The sequence below is a fragment of the Orbicella faveolata genome, unplaced genomic scaffold (genome assembly GCF_042242905.1).
Source record: "Orbicella faveolata isolate gen_17 unplaced genomic scaffold, um_ofav_v1 contig_24, whole genome shotgun sequence".
Lineage (NCBI taxonomy): Eukaryota > Metazoa > Cnidaria > Anthozoa > Scleractinia > Merulinidae > Orbicella > Orbicella faveolata.
Genome location: NW_028301552.1, coordinates 21676444 through 21701295, shown reverse-complemented (window position 1 = coordinate 21701295; position 24852 = coordinate 21676444). Strand labels below are relative to the sequence as shown.

Here is a 24852-nt window from a genome sequence, read left to right as displayed (position 1 = left end):
TTTTCCTTTTAAAGAAGTTGAGTTCAAACAGTTTTGCCTGCCTGTTAAAACCAGTTTTCCTCCTACTGAAAACTTTAATGAAATCTCTGCCTGTCTTGTATTCTCTTCCCCTGCCCTCCCACACTGGAAGTGCACATTGTTTAAAACCTCCCTTGATGTCTGTCACAGATGCAGAGTAACTCAAGGGATGGAGTGTGGGGGATAGCGAAAAAAAAGTTATACCACTGAATGTTCTCCCTAATAACACTCCAAAAAGGAAACTTAACTGGTGATACCCTCCTACTGGTTTTCTGGATCCCTAACCTTCCAAATTTCAGTTTGGCTTCGTAATTTCCTTTATTTTTTTGGCTTTTGAGATTCCTGTCCCTTCAGAATTTCTGATGATCTTCCATGGGTGGGTATAATATTTTCTGAGGGATGACATCCTTCTACCTAGAGCTGAAATGATCAGAAAATGACTAACTTGACTCCTTTATCCCACGAGTCCTGTCGCCCGTGTTTTCCCTTTGAGTGGGTTTCTTTCGTGAGAACCGACCCTTCTCGTCACGCAATGGTGGTTGTGTTTCTGGTGGCAGTTGCGCCTCTGCAGACACTCCAGCTGTTTTCGGCGTTTCATCGCCCAGGGAACTCAAAGCGAAGCCTCCAACCTTAAAAAGTACACCGTGACCACTCTGACTTCCTTCGCGTACGATCACGACCGTCTTCTCTCTCCGATGTCGGCGCGATAAGTGCTGCGAATTGGCTTCTCAGTTTAACCACGTCAGGAGAAGACGAAAGAAGTGTAATGTTAAACACATTTCTAGGCATTTTTTGAGGAACACTTGTTCGGGACAAAAAGGATAGCGGTAAGTGGAACGCGACTCGCGATAAAAGTCTCGCCGTCATGTTTACTTTTGTTTTTTCTTTTCTTTTAAATACTCACGCGCTCGCGCCATTCGTACCCATGCTTCGCGCGCCAAAAAACTATATAGAGCCTCCTTAACATCAAGCTTAGAGACATGACTCAGTAATCCTTCATAAACCTACTCATTTTTCAGGCATAAACCCAATCGCAATACAAAATTCCTTTCAATGATAAGCCTCTTCTTACAACAACCCCCCACCCACCCACACACCCCCTCCCCTTCACCTCCACCACCAGCTCCACCTTTGAAAAGAAGCCTTTTGCTTCAACCAAGGGTTTATTAGCTGGAATTTGATGACATCTCTGTGGCAACAGGACAAACAATAATTACTTGTCCTGTGTTAATTACCAGAGTGTTATTAGGGAGGACATTCAGTGGTATATTAAGCGTTTTTGCTGTCCCCCATACTACACCCCTTGAGTTCCTTTGGATTTGCAGCAGACGTCGATGGAGGTTCCCCATGTTAATTACTTACAAAGGAATGTGAAGTGTGGGAATCCCCTTTGAAGCTATTTAGGGTCTGAAAGTTCTTGTGTAGCATACTACTTGCAAATGCCAAGACTTCAGCTCACAATTATTGCCCTCTGCACACACCACCAATGATTCCAGGAGGTAATCATGTTCTCTTGGGAGAGATTTCCCATCTATCACAAGGTAATCAACTGCTTCATTCTTATAACCCACATAAAAGGGTAAAGGAGAAGGTAGGTGTTGATCACTAGTGTTTGATATTCACTTCCATGCTGCTTAACACAACAACTCACAACTAGAAATTGGCAAACAAATCTGGTATCTTTATTCACATGTGCTGACTGTCAGAGGAATACAAGTGGTAAGGTAGTGAAGGTAGCAATTATGGCAGATAACTTTTCTTTGCTAAGCTAAGCAGGAATATTAATACTGACTACAAAGGGTAATAAAGTTCTTGGTTACAAACATTGTCATTATTATATCATTAATTAATTATTTCTTTTGTTCATGCTGTTATTTTACTTTCTCTTTCATACCCTTGAAAGGGCCCCCTCAATCAGTTTGCATCATACACAAGAGTAGTTATTTGGTGGTTGCCATTTTCTGCTGCACTATAAAATATCGCTCACATAAGGTCATTTCTACTCAATGCACCCTAGTATGTTCAATCCATCTTGCAAAATCTCGCTCACAGATCTTACATCGTCTGATCAAAGACAGGTGTCCAAATGACAACACCACCAAGTGGCCACAATGTACACCAATGGAGAGGGAGGATATTCCAATGTTAACTTGTTTAAATTAGCAGGTTATAGATAGGGAAGCCACAGCACCTGGGATTAAACCTAAACCACGATTACAAACTTTAAGACTTAATAATTGCTACCTCACATGATAGAGAAGCACTACATTTATGCCTCTCCTTGGGAATTGAAAATGATTAATTCATCAATTCCCCAAAATAAAATAAGAAAGGGAAAACAACTTTTTAACACTATTAAACTAAGGTACATTAAAATACTGCACTCCCACAAGATACACCTACATACTTACATAACTAAGTATTATTGCAGCAAGACTGAAACACTGCATGTGCTTTAAGGAATTATGTTTCCAATACCCTTATTATATAGGGACATGACAAAAAGAGCTATTAATGAATTTCCAAACAGGTGCACAAATAAAGAGAAATGTTAAACCATTTCTCTTAATTTGAGTTTTAGCATTGGCCTGAAGTCTGGATTTCACTAGATAAAAGCATAAACTTGCAGACAGGAAAGGGCACAAGAGTCCATACAAACACAAGCTATCTACAACACTCTTCCAATATTGTTATTTTGTTTTGATGTTATCTCTGTCATTTGATGTCCTCAAAACTCTGATTTGTAACCACTCAACAAAGCAATGAAGATAGTTGCAAGTATGACAGAAAAGTAAGAAATCCATTTACACACAAGCACACTTCGATTTGTGTGGTCATGCTGGCATTCCTCAGTGTTTTGTACAGACTCATGCATTTCACCTGAGGCCTGCTTCAATCGATACAGAAGTATTGTCCAATGTCTAATTTTGGCAGCCAGTTACCAACAGACACCTCAGTCAAGTTCTGGCTGATAAACATTCAGGTGCGAATCCATGCAAATTTCCACTGTTTTACAGAAATTGGCCATATTTTTTAAATGACTCAGAAATCCAGATAGGGTGACTTTACGAGTTAAAATCGAAAACATTTTCTGGGAAAACATGCCCCAGGACCCCTCTACAAGCTTGCACCTTCCATGCTCGTTGTTTTGGAAATTGGTCACCATTTAGTGTAGATCCAGCAAAAGGAATTGACCTCAAAGTTACATGCCATTTACAGTGATTATAACCATAGAGTGGTTTTCAGTTGAGTGTTATAAAACTAAAAACCAAAGTAACCCCTCTGGCCCGTCACAGAGGACACAAACAATGCAAAGAACCAATCAAAAACTCTAAATTCATGTACCTAATAACAAGTGCCAGATGAGTGTACCAGCCAGTTATATTTGGTTTTGCTCTCATGCCTGACTGAATGACAAAGTGTAGCAGAGTAATCTAATGCCCTGGCAGAAGCGAATTACTTTCAGCACTCAAGTGAAAACGTTTCTGTTCACAACCAAAGTTAGACAAGATAGTTAAGAAGTTATTATGTATCAAATTATGTACTTAGCTCTGGCCCTATTCCCCAGTTGGGGGACAGAAACAAGTAAGGAACTTAAGAAGTATTAAACTATTGAAAGAGTGCCAAATAGATCATCTTCAAGTAAGTGGTACAAGCCAATTTCTGTCCGGGAGTTGGCATACCATTTACCTAAAACACAAATCAACTAGCTTCCCCATGTAAATGTTATTATAAACAACCTAAATAATCTTTATCATGGCCATTTTAATAACATTACATTTTGGCCAGAAATGCTCTTTTAAATGTACATGTAGTTTTGTTTCCCTTTTCTCAATTTGTTGTTTATGACATTTAATCTCAATTTCTCTCAGTTTTACTTGTTTGGGTTTTTCCAACCTTCATCAACTATCATTTTGTGGTTTAATCAATTTGGTAACTTTGAACATTGCAAAATAATCTGTCAGTCATGATGTATAAACATGTCAGGTACAGTAAAAGAAGCAACAAAGATAATACTCAAACTAGTGCAGCACATGGTACACAGCACAGTGAAAGAACATCACCACTCACACCTAACATACCAAGGTTATGATCTTACACAGTGCCTCTGTCTCAAGATACTAATAAAATTGCTTTGTCAGCAAAAATAAATTTGAATCAGTAAAAGGGGATAATGAAAACAACTTGATGAGAATGTTTTTCCAATGACTCAAGTAATAGCATGAGCATTTTGTGCAGGTAAAAGAGTACACAGTATAATGACCATTGCAGACATTAAGAGTGGGTACAGGTACAATGTCACTGGACAAAAAATAATGATTGCTCTAGTTCTGAACCAATTTGACCAAGAGGACACCAAATCTCTATTCTATGCATGAATTTCTGTGAATAGTTAAAAGCATTCTACTCATCACTGGAAAAACAACTTTTAATGATCAAGCCAAATTTCAATTTCATACTGAAAAATTCGTAACTGAAGTGCCTAGCCTATCTTGCAAATTATTAATGATAACAATCACATTTTACTGTAGTTCATCCATTTCACACCTTTTGTAAATAAGCAGTCAATATAAAATAACTTTATCCAAAACATATATTATATTGTATGTATGAAATGACGCAATATGAGTAAGTGTGTAATGTAAATATAATTAATATTGTGAATCATAAATTATCAATTGACTACCCTCCAATCCACACCAAACATTTGTGCACAAATAATGAGTAATCATTGTATGTAAATATATATTCTACAACATGAATGAATTTATGACTGGGTGTTGATAACTAAAACGAAGGAATTGAAAACAACGTAGAACTGAATAGATATAATAGACCCTTTGCAAAAAGCTATCACGTGGCCTTTGCAAAAAGCTATCACGTGGCCTTGTCAATCAGAAAAAAATGTCCTGGTATAAAGTAAATACCATAAGTACAAATATTTTGATACCACTGATCTCTTATGAGCATTTCATGTAATATATCAAACACGAAAGACTGTGTTTGACCACATTTCCAAACACCCAGAATGAGAAAAGACTTACAATGCACCATGAAGCAGAGCATTTGTGGCAAACTTCAAGGTGTTTGGAAATGCAGTCAAATATGGTCTTGAGTGATTGATATATCTTCTCAATCGGAACTAAACCTAAGGAGAAAACAGAGAAATAAAATCATGAAAATGTATGCAATTTAAGATCAGATATCCAAACATGGCCATGATTTCCTTTGTTAACCTTGATAAATTATTGATGAGTTTGAGAATTAAAAATCAAGAAGAGGTTGATTACAAGATTGATTTCAACAATGCAATCCAGCAAACGAAACTGTTCAATTTCAAACGATCATAAAATCTGACACTTACATGTAAAGGGCTGTCATTAAGTTTTGATTCACCGATAGCCTTGATCTTTGCACCTGTAACAAATTTGTTACTTTATTGATGAATTGTTTCAACAACAGCCAAGTTCACCCGTAGCGACAAGGGCCAGTCCAGCATGCTTAGCCGTTACAGGTTACAGCCCTTACTGACAGCCACGCACACATGTACACATTCATTAGTCAAGTGATTTTGGCATTCTTACTCATTTTCTCAGCTTTTACTGATTTCTGGTCTCTGTTTCTTTCCACGATCATTTTTGATTCCTCACAAGGTCACGTGATGGGCTTCTGCAAAAGGCCTATTTGTACTCCAAATAAGAAGATACTAGAGATACTAAAATTCTAAAATTCAACAGTACTTAAGAACAGAGATGAGTGCAATATATATAGTGTCCAGAAGTTGTTGTTTTTTTTCTCTCTTCAGGATGGTGGATTTAACTTTGCAGTAGCCTGATGTCAGGCAAACAAGGTTTGATAAGTTTACTTTTTTCAAGCTTTTTTCAATCATTTTCAAGGAAATGATTATACACAATGTCAAGTTTGAATTTTCTTAAAATTTCTTTCCAATCTGAAGCACTGTCACTTCCAGGATCAACTTAACCACTTATCCGTGATATCATGGCACAGCATTGCTTACATGAACCCCATTGTGTTTTTTGAAATTAGCCGTTTGCAATAAGAATCTCTTATTCTATTACGGGTAAGACGTTGGAGCTATGGACTGGAGAAAATATACCAACATACTATTAGAGTGAATTATTTTACATCAGGAGTACTAAGTGCCTTTTCGTACACAGTTTCAATTTTTTCCCACAGGGAGAGACAGTCGCAAAATGTTTGGTCCAATTCTAATTACTGAAAATGAATTTCCAGATTCTAAGAACCTCAAAGTAAAACTTGAAGTTAAATTGTTTGGGAAAAAATATAGGGGTAGAATTGCATGAATCTTAGAAAAAATCTTGTTAGTAAACCCACATGTACCAACAAAGGTCTTCTTAATATTCAATGGTCCTGAAAATTACAACTTTCTATACAGTTACATTAATGCCAGCACAGTACAGGGGGTAGCAATTCTAACATTCTAAATTACAAATTCATTATTCTAAGCAGAATCATGTCAGAAGTTAGACCATTAGTTTACTACACTATTCTAGCCAGGATCACTGCCACATGATACAATACACTAAATGTAAATCATTACTAATCAGTGATTTTTGAATTTTTTTCTCAGTTGGAGTAGTGCTAACAAGGTCTCTCTTTTAACCTTACAACGTGAGGCATGTCTGGCACTTTTTCAAACAAACTGCCTGACAGTCTCCTAGTGTCCCCTGCAAGTGAAGTTTACATTACTTTACCCATCAGTTTGTGTAAAAAAAACAAACAAACAAGAATGAACAAGTGGAGAGATCAGACTGTACTTGTCAATGCACTGAACATATGTATCATTACAGGCCTCCAATGCAGTATTTAACTTCATGTTCAAAGAGAAGACCTTTCCAACAGGAAACTAGATCAATTATTGCATACACGATTATCTACTAAAATTACATGTATTTACATAATGCCCTAATCATGACCATACTATTTACATGTTAATATACAGTACCTCACCACACTTTAAAATCCCATGCCAATATAGGATCACTTCATTTCTCTTTCACAGAAACCTGGCTGATGTTCGCACTTTCCAAACACTCTCCATTTTGCCCAAATGCAGTGACCAGAACATCAGAGAAACACTTCTGACTGTCAAACCTTGGTGTAGGATTAACCCCAATGATAAGAGGCTCTAAGCTGTCTTTCAAAAGTACATCTACACCATACACTGCGCAGAGATTCTCTGTACTTCCTTCCTGAAAAGACGACAGACTTGGTGCCACAGCATAAAACAGTTTAGCAATGCTTTCATGAATCTTTGACTGAATGTCACCCCATGTTGTTTGCCTCTTTGTCAAGTAATTGGAAGTTAAGTCCTTCAAAAACTCATCGTGGGTCACCTTGTGATTTACTATTCCATTCTTCTTGATGTCCGAACTCACGCACACAAGAGCTGAAGAGTCGTACTCATCCAAGAAAGCTTTGTGGTTGGTCTCAGTTTCTGCCAGGTTCACATGTGGAGTGTTGTGTATCAGAAGCTGAAGTGGTAGTAGAGATTTAACTGTGACTGCATACTGTAGACAGAAACGCCGCTTCTTGCATACAGCCGTCAGTAAGCAGTCTAGGACAATAAACAAAACAACTGCCAGTTGCTATGGGTTGTTCAAAAAGGAAAATTAGAAAAAAAAAACATGACAATGCAATGGAACATAAATAAATAATTTCTCTCAAGGAAAAAAAAATGACTTGAAAAATATTATTGTTCAGGCTGAAAATGAAATAGCACTACACAAGAACAAACAAATATTGGGAGAACCAAGTATCTTCAGTTGATGCAAAGTAGTCAATACAAAATGAAAAGTATATATCTATGTGAAATTGAGTAGTGTAAGTTACATTCGGATTAACAAAATGGATTCTGTGTTGCACTGCAACTGTTCAGTAATTTATTTCAGATGATGTCAAAATGTGGTAAATACTAAAACATTGCCACATGAGGTGATAGCTGAGTGTGTCACTGAGGTTGATGTTGTTATCACTGCTGAGAGGGCGAGAGCTAATTCCCAGCCCTGCAGAAGGAGTTGAGTACTTGTACATGTATGTGAATTATACTGTGTCTTTTGAAACACTGCATGCAGAGATGACAAAAAGATGTACATGTTGTCTGATAAATAAATAAATAGATAAATACATTTTGGTCACTGGCCCCACTTATTTTCAGTTATTTCTACTTACACTGCGATGCTACCAAATGGCCAATTTCTGTACACCTGATCACCCTCCGCAGATCACTGGTTACAATTGGCCGTATGCTGAGAGTGCTGGGATCTGCCGCCCTTAAGATCCAGTAACTGGAAATACCACTGAAATAATGGTCAGCACACAAAGCTGATAAATGGGTTGACAGGTCACAAGAGACCGGAAACCAAGGCACGCTACCCCACACCTCTTGAACATGGGTACAGAGTAATTGGCGATGAAGTAGGTGTTCTTCCCCTCTGAGGCGGTTGACTCGTGCATCACACCGAATACTCTGCCCAGGCGTGTTCCACCTCTCCAGCCAAATAGCTTCTGCTTCTGTCGATGATGCTACAAGAGTGCATCCTAAATCTCTCAAAACTGGCCTCTTCTCTTTTCCATTCTGTTCGACAAAAAACTTCAAGTTCAATTTCTTATCTTTCGAGTGAAAACAGTTCACACTTTCTTTCCTTCCCTCTAAAGAACCAACATTGATCACCACATTGTTTTCCTTCGTTATAGTGGGAAACTTTGCAAGTTCAACCACAAAGTTGCTAGGACAGCTTTCAGGAACGGAAGAGTTGAAGGCTAAGAGCCTTGCTTCTCTTTGTAGTTCTGTTTCTGCCACGCCTAGTGGTGGACAAAAGTTTCTAGCACACATTTCACCTACTTTTAAATCTGTCAGAGGCCAAAGAAGAGAATAGAACACTCCAGTTCCAGCAAAAGCAAATGGGGAACACCTGACATTAGGTTGTGTGCTATGTACAATGGCTGATCCTACTTCATCCATCAAATACCAAACAGGTTTTCGCTTATCACCATCTTGCGTCACTGCTTGATATGTCTGGTTATAAAACCACATGCTGTCTAAAACCTGGTATATTTTGTAGTCAGTTTCATGATTTTCATCTCTTGCTCGATCTGATATTTCTTTTTCTGTCAGATGCTTTTCTCCCTTGATTAAAACCTAAAATGGAAATGTCAAAATATTGAAGATTAAAATCAATCTAAAAGTCGTTAGATTTTTAAAATAAAAGAATATTGTCAAAATAACAAAGCAATGTGAAGCCAAAACACAACTTAGGGACACAGAGTGCTCAATATTGTTAATGTTCATGTTAATGTAGATTTTTGAAATATCAACATCAGTGGTGTATTTATGCTGGCAGCTATTGTCAATAAATTCAGTTCGAATAGGATTTTAAAATCTGTGAGTTACCATAATTATGTTGGTGAATGATTTGATGCAAAAAGCATTTTTGTAGCAACTTCCTTTTTAACTGCTGTCCATCTTTGATAAGACCTTGTTGATTTCTGAATTTCAAACAGTCAGACACATATTAAATTCTTTCTCCTAAAATTCAGTCACAAGAGGTGTGAACGGAGTTCAAAACACAAGGAATGTAGGTTGGCAATTTGAAAAATTCTGCTCTGTAACATTATCAGTTGACCCCTACAGCCAGTCAAGTGCTTGATTATTTTTCCTGTCACACCAATTTTGCTATTTTCACTAGGGGTCTTCAGTGTGTTATGGAAAGGTATGTATAATCTTACACTTAAAATCTGCATGTACCAATTATTTATTACATAGATAAATCTAGCTACAGGTGCGATTTGCTGTCACATCCAACATCTGTTTCTTTTGTACATGATTGAAGTATTTATCTAGGTGTCTTTTAACATGTTTGTATTGGTTTGTGTACAGAAGTGGAAATCCTAAACTATTCAATAACCCAAACTTGTCAAATGATGTCAAATGATATTTCTTATCAATAAAGAAACAAAATTGTTAGAATTCAACTGATAGCATTGACACAAAAAAAGTATAAAATGTCACTAAAACTGCACAGTAAAATGCTTGAGGATTGATTTAAGGTGTCTGTACTTAATGTAACATTTTGAAAATTCAAATATTGGATTGCTTATGAAAAAAGTTTTTCCACTTGACTTTTGATGGCAGAGCCACTCGAAAAGAAAACATTAAATTTTCTGTTAGCGTTTATATTGGCTATAATACGTAAAGTGTCCTCGATCAAAGTTGTACGGGAGCTCTATGTAATTAATCAATAACACCGTGTAGCGAGCCGGTGGGAGCGCAATTTGACGCCGATCCTAAAAATTTTCTGGAGACGTAATTGTCACGCTTGGCGCGAGCGAAAATGTGTTATTTATTCTAGATCAAAGCTACAAACTTACTGGCCATAGCTCGGATTCCTCATTCTCCGGTTTCTGTAGCGTCATGACCAACAAACCGGGAGAATCAAAGGTCCAAAACGATTCATCAGGGCAGACATTCCCGTAAAATTCCCCGTCGATGATCGGAGCGCAGCCCTTTAGGCCCAAAGTCCAGCGCTTCGTCGACAACTTGCTTACAACATCGCGCTTTTTTGCCGTTACAGGGATAGACACAAACACTGCCATAGCACCTTCGTCTTCCTCTGACCAACTGTACGCCGTGGTCGTACCATGACCAAAGCCCAGCGACTCTGGGTATTGCTCCTTTTCCCTCTTGTATCGACAATACATTTTGTGAACGTATTCCTCGGAGAGTAGTTTTGCTTTCTCCATACCGACGGCGTGAAGAAAGCCAGTTTTGAATTCCTCGAAGGTCATAATTTTTGACCTGTCGGATTTGGACGGCTTTTTAGTTTCATAAGAATCGCTAGTGATTTGACACAAAGCTTCAATTAGATCACCGTCAGTTGACTGAAGTGTTTCTTCGGCTTTTTTCGCATCGACTCCGCCGATTTGCGTAAGGACCTGGGAGCTGTCTAGCAGGTCTTCATCGCCGCTTGCCTCCCTGTTGGCGCTGTTTTCACCTGGGCGGCACATCATTTCCTTCATCCTCGCCAAAAGTTCGGGCGATTTCTCCAAGTTTTTCTTAGCCGTGGGTCCGCCGTCGCTGGACCAAGCGTGCTCGAGGAGGAACACATCGCTAAATTTTTGCAAATTCCGTTTGGCGTGGAGCGACCAACGACCCGGGGACACAAACTGTTCATCTTCGTGCAACTCAAATGCCTCCGTGGCGTCGCAGCTTGCGATAGGAGACAGCTTCTTGTAAAGTCTTTCCCATAAATGTTCCGGTAAACCGATAGATAGAAGCTGCGGTCGGTGGAGAGCAAGGAAATCTTCCCAGCTAATGCACGTGGTCTTTCCCATAGAATGCGACGCCATCTTCACTCCCTCCCAACAATACTTTGGCCTCTTGTTGAAAAACGAGACAGATCAAAAGCAGACTCTCAACACCCACTGCTAAGAGTTTCTATCAAGAAACAAAGGGAGAAAATAGATAGTGATCACATCGTACCCGCACCAGTCTCCTCTGAGACGAGATTGCATACGAGGTAGGAGTGTTGGAAGAAGACAAGCTGCCAGTCTGCAACAACAAAACCATGAATAAACCAAAGAAGATTATGATGGATGATGAGGATCCTTACAACATTGGAGGCTATAGCAGTTCGGATGATGACAGAAACGAGAGGTACTTCAATTAATCTCAGCTTTGCCTCTCTCAACTTTGGGAATTTAACGCCTGGCTGAAATTGTCTTTATGACACAAACACTTGACGAAATTTCACAATAACATGCGTTATGTTAATGTGCTTGTATGTAAATCTATGTTGCTTTTAGTCTGCTTTGATATGCTGTGCGAAAATTATGAGTATACCCTCATTTTGAATCCAAAAAATGTTCTACCTACGTCGCGATGACGTAAAACTGCCCCAGGCACCTAAGGTGACGATTTCTTCGTTCAGAAAGTATGATAGCGATTTTTGTGGCTATTCCATCTGTCAGTGACTTGACGTTTTCTCTGCCTACCTGTCGGAAACTCGTTATGGGATGAGCAAACGTGATTTATGTCCACCTTGTTTGGTTAGGTCTTAGTTCTTTGAGGTGCAAAATTGTTGGTCAATTTTCATAATTGTTACTTTTTCGGTAAGACTCTGGCAAGGCAACCAGACACCATGTGGGACAGGAAGAATGCTGAAACTGAACCTGTGCAGCGACCTCTAGGTTGTATGTCAATCACGTGTGAGGCCTTCAGACAGAAGAAATGCCATCCATCTTTCTGGACATTCAGGCTGTTGACAGAAATTTATTCACAAACTTTCCACACAATTTTGCCAACAATTGAAAATTTTCTTAATATCATTAAATTTTGAATTGGGCTGATACTGTTATTAATAATGGTAATAGGACTGAGTGGAGTCCAATGTGGTCTGTAATCATACGAGTGACTAACAAAAGCGGAGTCCGATTTGTTTATCACAAGTGTGATTAAACTGTGGAACTACCCCTGAGTTGATTGAAGTCTTGCTCTTTATCTGACGTGCACTGATAAAGATGCCAACCGAAAAAATTAAAACCCAGGAGATCACCAATTTTACCCCCTCAACCCCAAAAAATAATAGTTTCAATTATTTCAACAATTGATGTTGAAAGTAGTAGCTCTGCCGATTTAGCCACAAAACTCGTCGAATGTTAAAAATTTTCCCCCAAAATAGCATGGAAAATGTATTTTAAGCTCTTTCCTTCATATCTGCGAGATGTTGGTGGCCATGTGGGAGACCCCAGGATTTGGTCTGTCTTCAAGAGACTCCCAAATAATCCAGGAGAGTTACCATAGATGAACTGATGCCATTGGTACTACAGTCAAATCTCTATTAAGTAGCCACTCCTGGGGAAATGGGAGGTGGCCGCTTAATAGAGGTTAATGTGCTTTGAATATTTTTTTATCATTGGGTCTTGAAATTGCTCCGTAAACATGGAATCATGTCAAGACAATCATGATAGATGTGTGTTTGAATGTCAGTTATCAGGCATCACATTCTGTTTCAGACTCTTGTCTGTCATTGCCTTTTCCAAAACAAATCCAAACTACTTGTATTAAATTTCGAGTGGCAGTTAGATGGGGGTAAAGACAATAGGAAAACTTTCATCAGGATGATCAAAACCTGACCGTGGCTGCAAGAGGTAGCCTGAGTTGATAGGGGTTTTGTTTGCAGTATTTTATTGACAATAATTTCAGCACTTCAATTATAACTGGCCATTCAATGTAGGTTGGCTGCCTTATAGAGGTTTGACTGTAGTGTGAATTGATTTCTGCAACTGTCTCACAATCGGACAGTCCCTTAATTGACGTCATAAGTTCCCACCTCCTTTAGCTTTTGATTGAAGTTCTTAATTGATGAATAATTGATTGACATAATGAAACGTCTCTGCTTTTCCACATCCCTTCTCTGAAACTTGTCTTTCCACAATTTCTTGCCACAACTCCTATTAACATTCTCTCCCTTCAGGGTTGTTACTAAACTTTGGGGGACATGACTTATTCGTGGTTGAAGTAGGGGGCTGATTCTGCCATCTTTTTCTATAGAGTCAGACAAATAACTCAACAGAGTTTCCAGCCAAGATCTTGTAATGGATTGTGATTTTCAGCGGCAGCCGGCTACTTTGAAATTTTTGAAAAGAGATCAAATAAAAATTATTTGCTTTCTTTTCAATTATTGTTTGAACAATCAAGAGGTTTAGAAAATTAAGGATTCCTCTCTATATTAGAAATAATGGAAGTCACTTTCCAAGAGTTTTAGCTCAAAAATAAAACCTACTTTATGAAACATTCTCCCTTTGATATTGTAGCTCTGATGATGAGCTTGCTGTGGAAGGATTGAAACGTCAAAAGCAAGAAGCAGAGTCTAGCAGTGGGGATGAGTTTGAGAAAGAAATGGACATGGAGCTAGAAAGTGTAATGAGAACCTATGAAAACAGTCAGGGTAGGAGTGATTTGTGTGCTTTCAATTAACAATTAACTGTCATCTTGATCTGAACTTTTTTAATTGTCTTGTATCTGACAATGAAGTTATTAGTTTTTAATTGACCCAAGAAATCTGGATTTTTCCAATGTCTGTCATTAAAAAAATGCGTGGAAGTAATGATGAGAATTTGATGCTGATTAACAAATATCTGCATTTAAAATTGAAGCATAACTGAGCTTGTTTCAGTGTCATTCAGCCACTCTCCACTTAGCCTGTGAACGACCCTGTGAACGACCCTGTGAACAGGCTTTTCTGTTTGGCCTTGATATATACATACATACATCATACATAAACTTTATTTAAGTGTCAGAGTATTTAGCTAAAGATAACTAATTGGGGACACTAACATAAATACAAATATAAAATATAAAATACTAATATTATATAAAATATATAGGTAGTTAATAATTAAAAATATGTTTTATAGGTCTAATTAGTTTAAAAAATAAGTTCAAGATTACTTAAATTGGTTGTATTATTATTATTATGTTGAGCAAGCATAGCAGCTGCATCTTCCGTCCAACACATCTGTTAGGTTAATGGCCCAAACTGCTTTTTTAAATTCACAAAGGCTTGTTTTGTTGCGAAGGTCTTTGTCTACTTTTCCCCAGATATAGGGTCCTAAATATCTTATGCTATGTTTACCATAGTTTACAGTGTTAAATCTAGGTATAGGAAAATCGCTACTACGCAAATCATAATTCTTAAATTGCTTGTAAAATATGTCACAAATGTGTTTAGGTGCCAGTAAATTTTTAACCTTGTACATTAATATCAGTATGTCTTGTAGGCATCTGTTTACTAAACTAGGCAGCTTTGCCTTACTTAATAGTTCATCATAATCTGCCATCTTGCTATTGTATACTGCACGTAGTGCCCGCTCTTGCACCCTTTCTAGTTTTATAGTATCAGATGCTTTACAGAAATGCCACACTGTATGACAATACGTGAGATTAGGTAGAATTGCCGCTTTGTATAGTTGGAGCTTGGCTTCTGTAGGGATCATCTTTCCAAGGCGTACTAAGACACTAACTTTCTTGCTTGCCTGTTTACATATATCACTTACATGTTTACTGAATTTAAGGTTATCATCCAATGTAACCCCGAGCAATTTGAGGTCTGGGGTGGACTTGATGGTATACCCATCAATGTTTACATTTATGAAATGGTCGCTGTTTTTCCCTCTATTTATCAACATTGCATTGTACTTGTCATAGTTTCCCTTCAGGAAATTGTCCCCATACCATCTAGATATTGTTTGTCCATCATTTGAATGACAAGCTTCAGGTGACAGAAAAACTCTGATTGCTGGCTGATCCGTGCTTGAATTTTATATTTATAAATTTATACAACTCCCTCATGTGTTCAAATAGGCACCTCAGTCATCCTGTCCAAGCACCATATTTACTCCATTAAACCCCATGGTGTTTAAAGTGCCTATGAAGTAAAAAATAATTGCTGCTTATTTGAAAGGCTTTTCAAAGTAAAGAAGGAAGGCGTTTTCCTTTTTGGAATATCTTTTTCTTTTTAGAGATATTCACGTTTTTGTATTAAGCAAATGAGGAAAGTGATGACATTATAGGTGGTTCCTCTAAAACAGCACAACACTCAATCGAGAATAACTCTAGAAATATTAAAGCAGTGTTCTTCAAACTTGGCAACAGCAATGTACATTACAAAAGAAACAGAATGGCACCTACTATGCTGTTGCCATGGCAACACTCTTGGCTCCAGTCTCTTTGTGTGAAAAACCAAATATCCCCATTTGCAACCTTTTAAAGTGGGACAGAGGGTCTTGCTTGGAACACACATGGTTCCCATAATGTCTTAACTCTCCCCATTAGATTGGTGGGAGTGGGTGATCCTGTTTAAGAGAAAATCTGGGAATTTTAGTCTTAATTAAAACCGAACCAGTGGCATAATTGTTGTCATGGCAGCAGCATGGCAGTTGTCATTATGTTTCTTTTGTGATGTACATTTCTGGTGCCAAGTTTAAAGAACACTGCTTTAATATTTCTAGAGTTATTCTTGATTGAGTGTTGTGCTGTTTTGGTGGAACCACCTATGACGTCATCACTTTCCTTACAAAAACGTAAATATCTCTAAAACAAAAAAAGATATTCCAAATAAAAACACCATTCTTCTTTACTTTGAAAAGCCTTTCAAATAAGCAGCAATTATTTTTTACTTCATAGGCACTTTAAATATTAAATTCTTCCTTATTCGAGTGCGGCGTTTATTCGAGGGTGGCATTTTTACAAGGGTGGCATTTATTTAAAGTTCAATTTATTTCTTGCAGACAATAGTATGGTAAGAGCATTGAAAGAGCATTGACGTATATTCACTTCAAACTAAAGGACATCGTTATCAATGAAAGCAAATTTCCAAAGCTTATTTAAACAGAACTACCATATATTGTTCTTGTGTTTTGATTATATTCCTTTGAGCTTCGAATGTACTGATATTAAAACATTGTTACAATCAAGGAAATAATATTTTTAGGTTTGCTCAAGCTTGATTATTACCAGATTTGCTTTTTGAGTTTATTATTCAAATAAATGCCGCATCATGATGCGGCATTTATTCAAGGGTGGCGTTTATTGATATTTCTGCTCTAAAGTGCAGCATTTATTCGAGGGCAGCGTTTATTCGAGGATGGTGTTAAATCAAGTAAATACAGTAACCTCTGAAGATCTGAAATTTAAGGGATCTCCTCTTTGCCATTACCTCTCTTCAATTACCTGCCCGTAGAATGAGTGACTGTCAGTATAAGATTTAGCATAAAATAAGGCCAAAGCAACAGCTTGTAATGTATATCTGATACCACATTTCACAGAATCTGATATTTGGTTAATCAAAGACTAGATGTATCTAGAGTCATGTCTATTAGGTATCAGTGTTGTGGCAAACAGTATCAGGATATGAATTTGTATCTGATTTACAACAGTGTTATAATATTTTTTACATGTACATTATAATTATTTCATTTTGTTCTTTCATGAAATGGTAATTCATTCAGACCCTTGTTTTGTTCATAGAACGTTCAGGTGATCAACGCACACAAAAAGTAACTGTCCATGAATCAGACAAAAAAGTGAATGTCACAAGTGCAAGTAGCAACAATACAACCAGTAGTAACACTGTGGATGACAAAAATGGCCTGTACGCAGAAGAATACTTTAGTTCAGGGTCTGATGATGAACACCTAGTTGGTGGTCAAGGTTCAAAGTCGAAAGAAAGAAGAAAAGTCTTAACAAATGATGAACTGTTTTATGACCCGGACATGGATGATGAAGATGAACAGTGGGTTATTAAACAGAGACAGGACCACAGAAAGAAAGGTCTGTTATCAAATATCCACATGTATGTATTGTGTAAAGCTGTCTTTAAGAGGGAGGTTTGCACAAGAGATGAGGATTTGGGATGAAAAAGCAGATTAGTGGGTGTCTAGTTCCTGTACGGCTTTCTCCCAGCCTGCCTTCAGGGCCAATTGATTCCAGTGACGTACACGTATCTGAGACAACGTCTGAAACAACCCAAAACAATTGACCACAGTGAAATATCGAGGCCTAGTAACTAGGCAAGGTGGCATGGTGGCCTCATGGTTTTTTTGCACTACTCCGATGGTTAGTGTGCTGGACTTTCCATGGCGTTGTGTAGGTTGGGACCATTCTGTTGTGTCCTTAGCCAACTTAGGTGGACACTTAAGGTTACTTCCCACCTTCGCGGATGCCCTTCAGGAAAAAAATCGTACGTGTGCCAGTTTCAATAAAACCCCAAGAAACTATATATCAAAAGAAAGCTTAATAAATGTACTTTACAAAAAAAAAAATACAATTTCAGCAATGCTTTCTTTTAGGAAGTGTCAGGAGGTGGTAAGGCGTGAAACGACCAAGGCTTCTTCTATTGAATTTATCGGCTATCAGATTCCGCAGTACGAGTAAAATGGCTGCACAGTCTTATTCACAAGGCATCAATCAACAAAAGTGTGTCAGGCTTTTCCGATATTCTGATTGGTTGTCTAGATATCCACATCTAAAGTTGGAGTAGCTAAAACTATGCAAGACGTGTTGCGTAAATGGATGCCATGGGGAAAATGTGTTAAATATCAAAATTTCCCAACACACTTTGGTTTGTCATTATCTCTGGAATGTTTTGGCGAAATTTCACGAAAATCCCTCAAATCTGCTTACCCTATAAATTCACTCAAAGTGGATGTATTCCTCCAAAAATCAAATGCAAAATTTTAGCTTGTAAAGGTTCGTAAACAGCTTGCGCCACGCCCGGAGATTATCACACCTAATAAAACCGCAAACCAATAGAACAACAGGACCTCCTAGTGTCTCTGACAATAGATCAAGATTTCCCAGGAAAAGCATCGCATTGCAACATGTTATTTTTATCTCGCTCAGTGGAGTTTAATTTAGGACGGCAACATAATATAATGGGCAAAGAAGGCAAAGGCAAAACCCACGCCAAAAATGTTTAAGGCGGAAAATGTGCCACTGAAAAACAAGACGTTAAGGAATTGACGGACAGCTTAAGAAATACCCTTATTGCTGAAATGAGTTCCCTTGGGTAGGTTTCATTTTCTTCATCGCTTCCGCCAGATTCCGACGAAGAATCTTGCTCGCAGCCTGCACTGACGTTGACTTTGATTTTTAAGCTACTTGTTCCAAGGATATTTGAATGCTCCGGATCTTCAGCAGATGCCGAGATTATCAAAGGCATTTGGCCAAACCAAGAGCCTTTGTCGCCTCCGGCAAGGTTTTTTTTTTCTTTCCTCGACAATATGGAGCTTTTTCTTTCTTCTTTGGGCCGTTTTTTTTTGTTTTCTTTACCCAAGGACTTTTTTTCTGCTTTTGATTTTTCCATAGAAGTTAGCCTAAAGAGCTTTCACGTGGGAAGTTTTGTCAAGTGCGTGATGTAAATAAAAATATGCAAATGACATGAAATACAAGCAATGAGCGTTTGCTGCGAAAATTTCCCCAGGGTTCTCACCCGTTGACAAGATTATCACACCTTCCTAGTTTATTAACTTTATTTGAAAATACGTTTTTCTAAATAACTCGGCCGCTTTTTGAGATTTTTAATGTTTTTCCTTTGGAAACACTAGATAAAATGACGAACTTAAATTTTGTCAAATAAAAGAAAAAATGATTTTTTTGGCCTCTGAAGGTGGGAAGTAACCTTAACTCATTGCAGTGACTCTCCCTTCCCAGATGTATAAAATGATGGGTACTTCCTAAGGTAAGGGATGTTTGGGCAAAAAAGTTACTGCTCCCAGTCTAAAATAAGGCTGATAAGTTTCATGTATTTAAGGTAAAAGTTAATTACGTCTATATAAAAGCCAAGTGGCCCATCAGGCTGGCACTTATCTCCGGTTTCAGGAGCATGAAGTGACTAGGAGTTTTTCTACTCCCCCCTGGATGGGATGCTAGTCCATCGCAGGGTTACCCCCAGCATTTATTTGCCAGTACTCATTTATACACCTGGGTGGAGAGAGGCACTTTGAGAGTAAAGTGTCTTGCCCAAGAACACAACATAATGTCCCCACCCAGGACTCCAACCTGAACTGCTCGATTCGGAGGCAAGTGCACTAACCATAAGTCCACCATGTCTCCAAATGTATGTGTTAATGTTTTTAAACTGTATCTATAATTTAGTAGATAATTAAAAGGGTAATAAAGAGGATGTTGTTGCTTTCATCTGCAAGTTTCATTATTTCAAAAGGTGTTTAAGAGTAAATATTTGTCACTATTAATTTTTTCTCTTACAAACAGGCTATAAGAAGTGATCATTTTGGCTAGGGTAGTTTTGGAAGGAAATGCTGTTGCCAACTACCGATAGCAGCAGAACTTCTTCAATCACAGTCTAGTTGACCATTAACTATGAAATAGGCTCGTGTTCAACCAGGGTGTTTTCAAGTGTAGTAACTTAAAACTAATTAAGAGTAAATAGACTATCACCCAACAGCTGTGTTATCTTTCTTTCTCTTGGGCTGCAGCACAACAGAAAACAAACACTCCAAATTTAACAGGTTCAGCAACCAATCAAGAAGATTCAGGAAATAAAAAGAAAGCAAAAAAGTCCAAACAGAGTGTGGAGAAAGTCCCTTCAAGTGATGCTATTTTGTCTTGCCCAGCTTGCATGACAACATTATGCATTGACTGTCAAAGGTTAGTATTCAAATTGTCATTTACAGTGACCATCAGCAGAAGATGTTTCAAAAATGATTGTCTGCAGTGGTGTTATTACTGTTTTCAGCTGGAGGGTGGCTGGTTTTCACAGGCAGGCAAAACTATTTGAACTGAACTTCTAATATAAGAAAAACTTTCCTCTAGATGGTCAAACAAGGCAGGCAAAATCATCCTCACAACTGGTCAATTTTCTCATTCCACTGCCCTTAATGAAACCCCATGTCTGCTTTATGCTTCCTACTGCTGCATGCAACGTGAGCCACTCTCTAGACTGCCAGTACACAAATACTTTTTACGATAACTGCAGAAATTCTCGCATGCTCGTTGGCTAATTTTCATTGTCAGTATACGGACAGACACAATAATTTATCATTTATGCAATGCGTCAAGGAGCGAGAGCAGACAGTTTGACAATTTGTTATCTGCAGATCCACTCGACTATTGCCTCGTAGATCCACAGCTACTTTGACACTGTTATGACAAAATTCATGATCAATAACAGGACAGATGCAGGAAAAACTGACGTCAGTTTGTGAAATGTGCATGATTTATATATACAACTTTGTATGACAGGTGCAAGCAATTTGTCAGTTAGAGACATTTTTAAAAGAAACAATCTGTGTCTTAACCATGTTACCTGTCATATTAACTATGATCATAGGCCATTTAGATTGTTTCATCCTTATTAATACAATGAGCTGAATCAGTATTCGTAAGTCCTTGTTCTAATATTTGAGGGGGGTTAATTTTGGTGGGATTGTATCTGCGTTGTTTTGGGAGGCTTGTCTAATTCTGTTTATTTATACTTATTTAGGAGGAGCTGGAGGAAATTAAAAATTTTCTTTAACATAGTTTTCTTTATTCCAGACATTTTTTATACCACTTATGGCATTTTGAATTGTTTTCCTTTTTGCTAAACATTTTAAAATTTTTGGACTTGATGTCAATTAATTCAATATGTAGTGTTCCTGACGTTGGTGACTAGGTTTTGATGTTATTCTTCATTGCAGACATGAACTTTACAAGAATCAATACAGAGCCATGTTTGTCATGAACTGCAAAGTCGTAGAAGATGAAGTATTGAGATATGAACCATCTCAACAGCATAACTCGGGGAAAAAGAGAAAGAAAGCACAGAAGGGAAAACTAGTGCAACACACAAAGGAGGAGGACAATTTAACTTCTGGTGGCAATGCTGCATCAGAACGTTATCATCCAGTCTCTTGTGTAGAATGTAATTCAGAGGTTGCTGTGTATGATGGTGATGAGGTTTACCATTTTTTCAATGTCCTTGCAAGCTATGCTTGAGGATAACTAATATTTATTATTGTGTAGTTATTTTTGATAAAGTTATTTCAGAGTAGACTTTGGAGAAATATAAATTAAACTTAACTAATAGTGGAGTGGCAAGAGTGGTTTCCCTTCCTTGGTGAAAAGAAAGAATTATTAGTAATATAATGTTGCCCCTGTGCAGTCCATACTGAGAGACAACAGAGCCCTAAGTTGAGGCCCCAAATATAACAGCATTGGAGAGACTGAAAAAAAAAGTGATTGTGATGGGTGAATAAAGTCATTTATTTTACAACCCTCAGGTCTACTTGTAACCACCCCTCCCCCTAGCCTTCTTGGAGCCTTACTCATGACTACCTGTAGACTACCCCCTCCCCCACCCAAAAAAAAAAGGCAAAAATAAAACATAGCAGTTTATATAATTATAAAAATTTCAAATATTGCCGAAGAAACTACGGCTTATTAGTCCAGGATCGTAAGCAATGAATCCCTGTCGGCCTTCACAAAATGCCCATTATTTACAGTGATGACCAAGTTTGGAAAACTAAAACTCCAGATACTCCAGAAAAAGACTCCCACTTCCCTGGAGTTCAATGTGTGCATTTTCCGAACAATGACAAAAATAAAGAGATGTATTTTGCTGTGTTCTTATTAATTTACAACTTTGGGACGATTACAAACAACATTACGGTGAGCTTCAAATTGCTACATTGTAGTGTACCATGTGCAGGGCATCCTTGGGAATAAGACAACCTTTTTAACCAAGACAGATGGACATCTAGCTTTGTAAAAGCTAACCGTGTAAGGTGTTTCACCATTTTTTAAAATATATGTAAGCTTACAGTTAAATGGAATTAGTGAACAGCTATAAACACGGATGAACAACTTTCAATTTTGGAAATTATCAAAGTTCTAGCTACTTTCTACCAAAACGCCTTCGCTTCGACTAAGTGGCGAATCTTGTTAATTAAAGTTCAATGTTTTTGTTCCTTTTCACGGTAAGGTTATCTTCATGTTGCGGCTCGTGGCCTTCAACGTAACCCACTTTGGGATACTTCTCTACGTAAAGTTTCTTGTAGATTTCATCGAGACGATTCAGGTCCTCCTCCGAAAGGTCCTCCTGGAAATTAAAGAGAAAACATTGACTTGATTTTGTCCATTTAAACAGAAAAGGACGAGGAACCCAAAAAAATAGCAAAATAAAAAGGTTGACAGGCATTAACTAGGTGAAAAAAAAAAAAGAAAATTAATTCTAGCAGAGCGAGGTTTTGATCCTCGGACCTCTGGGTTATGGGCCCAGCACGCTTCCACTGCGCCACTCTGCTCTACGAGACAAAAGTAGCAAATTATACGTATTTATTGAAAACGTATGACGTCAGACATTGCGTGTATAAACTTCAATGTTCTCACCAGATTGTCGTTGAGGTCTTCCTCTGACATGGACCATTTAGCTATTGCTCTTGAAGCATCTTTACCGGAGAATACATTATACGATCCTCCACGTCCATAAACCTCTACACAAGGACAGAAAACTTATATTTTAAACACGAAGTCACAAGTTTCAGACATTGTTCTTGAATTCTTCAAACAAGGAACTAAACATTCGGTACCTAAACGGATCAATACCCTAGATATACTGAGAGCATGTGTGTTATAACCTACAGGAAGAGATTTTAAAAATATCTTACTTCTGGCTTCGGAAACATCGAAAACAACTCCCTTGATAGCAACGTAGACGGGAAGATCGGGCTGAAACAAAATACGACAAAACACAAACTGTCACGCACGCAATCAAGACCTCTTCACTCAACAAGTGGTGCGCAAAGTAAGTGAGGAAAACCAAAACAATTGAAGACATTTTAAACATGCTACATCAACGCAGTTGACGGTGTACTTACATCCTCTCCGTTGTATTTAGATAACTCTTCCTTAGTGAAAACTGTGTACGAATGAACATCGCTCTCCGTGTGTTCAGAAAACGGCGAGCGAATCAAGTCATCGTTTTCAAGAGTAATATCTACTGCTGCTGTAGTGATATTCAGGAAATATAACAAAAAAGCAAACTTTGCAAAATCAGGCTCCATTTTTGTCGCCCTAAGGACAAATGACTTGAACAAAATTGCGGCGATGCAGCCTCTCGCGTGACCCTGAGGCTTGACGCTGAACTGCATGGTCACATGACCGGAAGTGATATTAAAATTCTCAAAACGAGTTAATTTTGCCTTTGAGAAAAGATATTTTGACAATTATTTGTCCAATAGGGCTGAAATTTTCAGGATTTGTTTTTCTTAGTAAGTTTTGTGTTTTAAGCTCAGAACTTTTCCATCCAGTGCATTTTGTCAAAGTTATGCATTGAAAAGGTATGCTGGATTTTCTGTATCACCAGACAAGGGCGTGGCGTGAGATTTTAAAGCTGTATGCAGCGCGCCACAGGCGCTCGAAACTAGGGAGGTCTGGGAGCACACTTCCCCAGAAAATTGTGAAATCTGGGGTCTCGGAAATGCCATTTCCTGCAATTTCCAAGGGACGTTTCAAATGCGAGGGAAAATGCAGTGGTTAGTTGTCTATTTTACCCATCCCTAGAGTTTTGGGAAAGCTGCAACAAAAACAGGGGGAAAACAATGGTAGGGTACAAACAGAGGGTTTACAAGCAAAGGGCAAAATGTCTACCCTTCATACGGGCAAACTCTGTTATAGCATCATCAATGTCAACGTCCATGTGTTTGCGAATGGGCAGAATTGCTAAAGAATTCAATCTCCCGTCTGTTATGGTTCTTCGTAAAGGGGGTTTTCAATCTCTTCACACCGCTGAAGCTACGCTCAGCAGTGCAAGTTGACACAGGCATACGTCCGCAATGTTATGACAGCAACTCATAATCCGGGATAGAATTGAGGGTTGGTATGATCAAGAGTGCCAACAAAGGTCCTTGGCTTCACCTTCGGATCCATTCCACTCCACTTTTGACTCCATCTTGTGATCACGGCTTTGAATTCGCCCTCAGAGGTCTGTATGTCACTGCCGTAGTAGCTGTAGATGTCATCAATGGCTTTTATGAAAAGATACTGGAAAGACTTACACACACACAGACAGCAATTAAAAATTTAAAAAATCGGCCCGATTTTATGGTAACTTTAAGAACTGCTTTCAGGGAATAAGAAAAATATTTTTCCAGGTTTTAGCTGTACACATGGGCGTACGAGTGTATATGGACGCAACCCCCTTCTGACCATTTCATGTCTGAACTAAAAAAATCGTTTGAAAGTCAAATGGAACAAGAATTTCAGGAGAATCAATTCGGAAATTATAGATT

General features: G+C 38.2%; 3 protein-coding genes across 3 annotated transcripts; 1 reads left to right on the top strand and 2 right to left on the bottom strand.

Annotated features, from left to right (window-relative positions):
* Nucleotides 1-1678: 1678 nt before the first annotated feature.
* On the bottom strand, nt 1679-11409 carry LOC110040692 (tubulin--tyrosine ligase-like protein 12). The gene is made up of 3 exons (XM_020745966.2): nt 10432-11409; nt 8233-9202; nt 1679-7618 (listed from the first exon to the last, which is right to left on the bottom strand). The coding sequence occupies exons 1-3, from the start codon at nt 11407-11409 to the stop codon at nt 7047-7049; spliced, it is 2520 nt and encodes an 839-aa protein (XP_020601625.2). The 3' UTR covers nt 1679-7046.
* Nucleotides 11410-11586: 177 nt separating this feature from the next.
* On the top strand, nt 11587-21661 carry LOC110040693 (uncharacterized). The gene is made up of 5 exons (XM_020745968.2): nt 11587-11716; nt 13876-14009; nt 17090-17392; nt 20059-20230; nt 21262-21661. The coding sequence occupies exons 1-5, from the start codon at nt 11628-11630 to the stop codon at nt 21557-21559; spliced, it is 996 nt and encodes a 331-aa protein (XP_020601627.2). The 5' UTR covers nt 11587-11627; the 3' UTR covers nt 21560-21661.
* Nucleotides 21662-21981: 320 nt separating this feature from the next.
* On the bottom strand, nt 21982-23713 carry LOC110040694 (uncharacterized). Its single transcript, XM_020745969.2, has 4 exons — nt 23440-23713; nt 23230-23290; nt 22952-23055; nt 21982-22661 (listed from the first exon to the last, which is right to left on the bottom strand). The coding sequence occupies exons 1-4, from the start codon at nt 23710-23712 to the stop codon at nt 22509-22511; spliced, it is 591 nt and encodes a 196-aa protein (XP_020601628.2). The 5' UTR covers nt 23713; the 3' UTR covers nt 21982-22508.
* Between the last annotated feature and the right edge of the window lie 1139 nt (nt 23714-24852).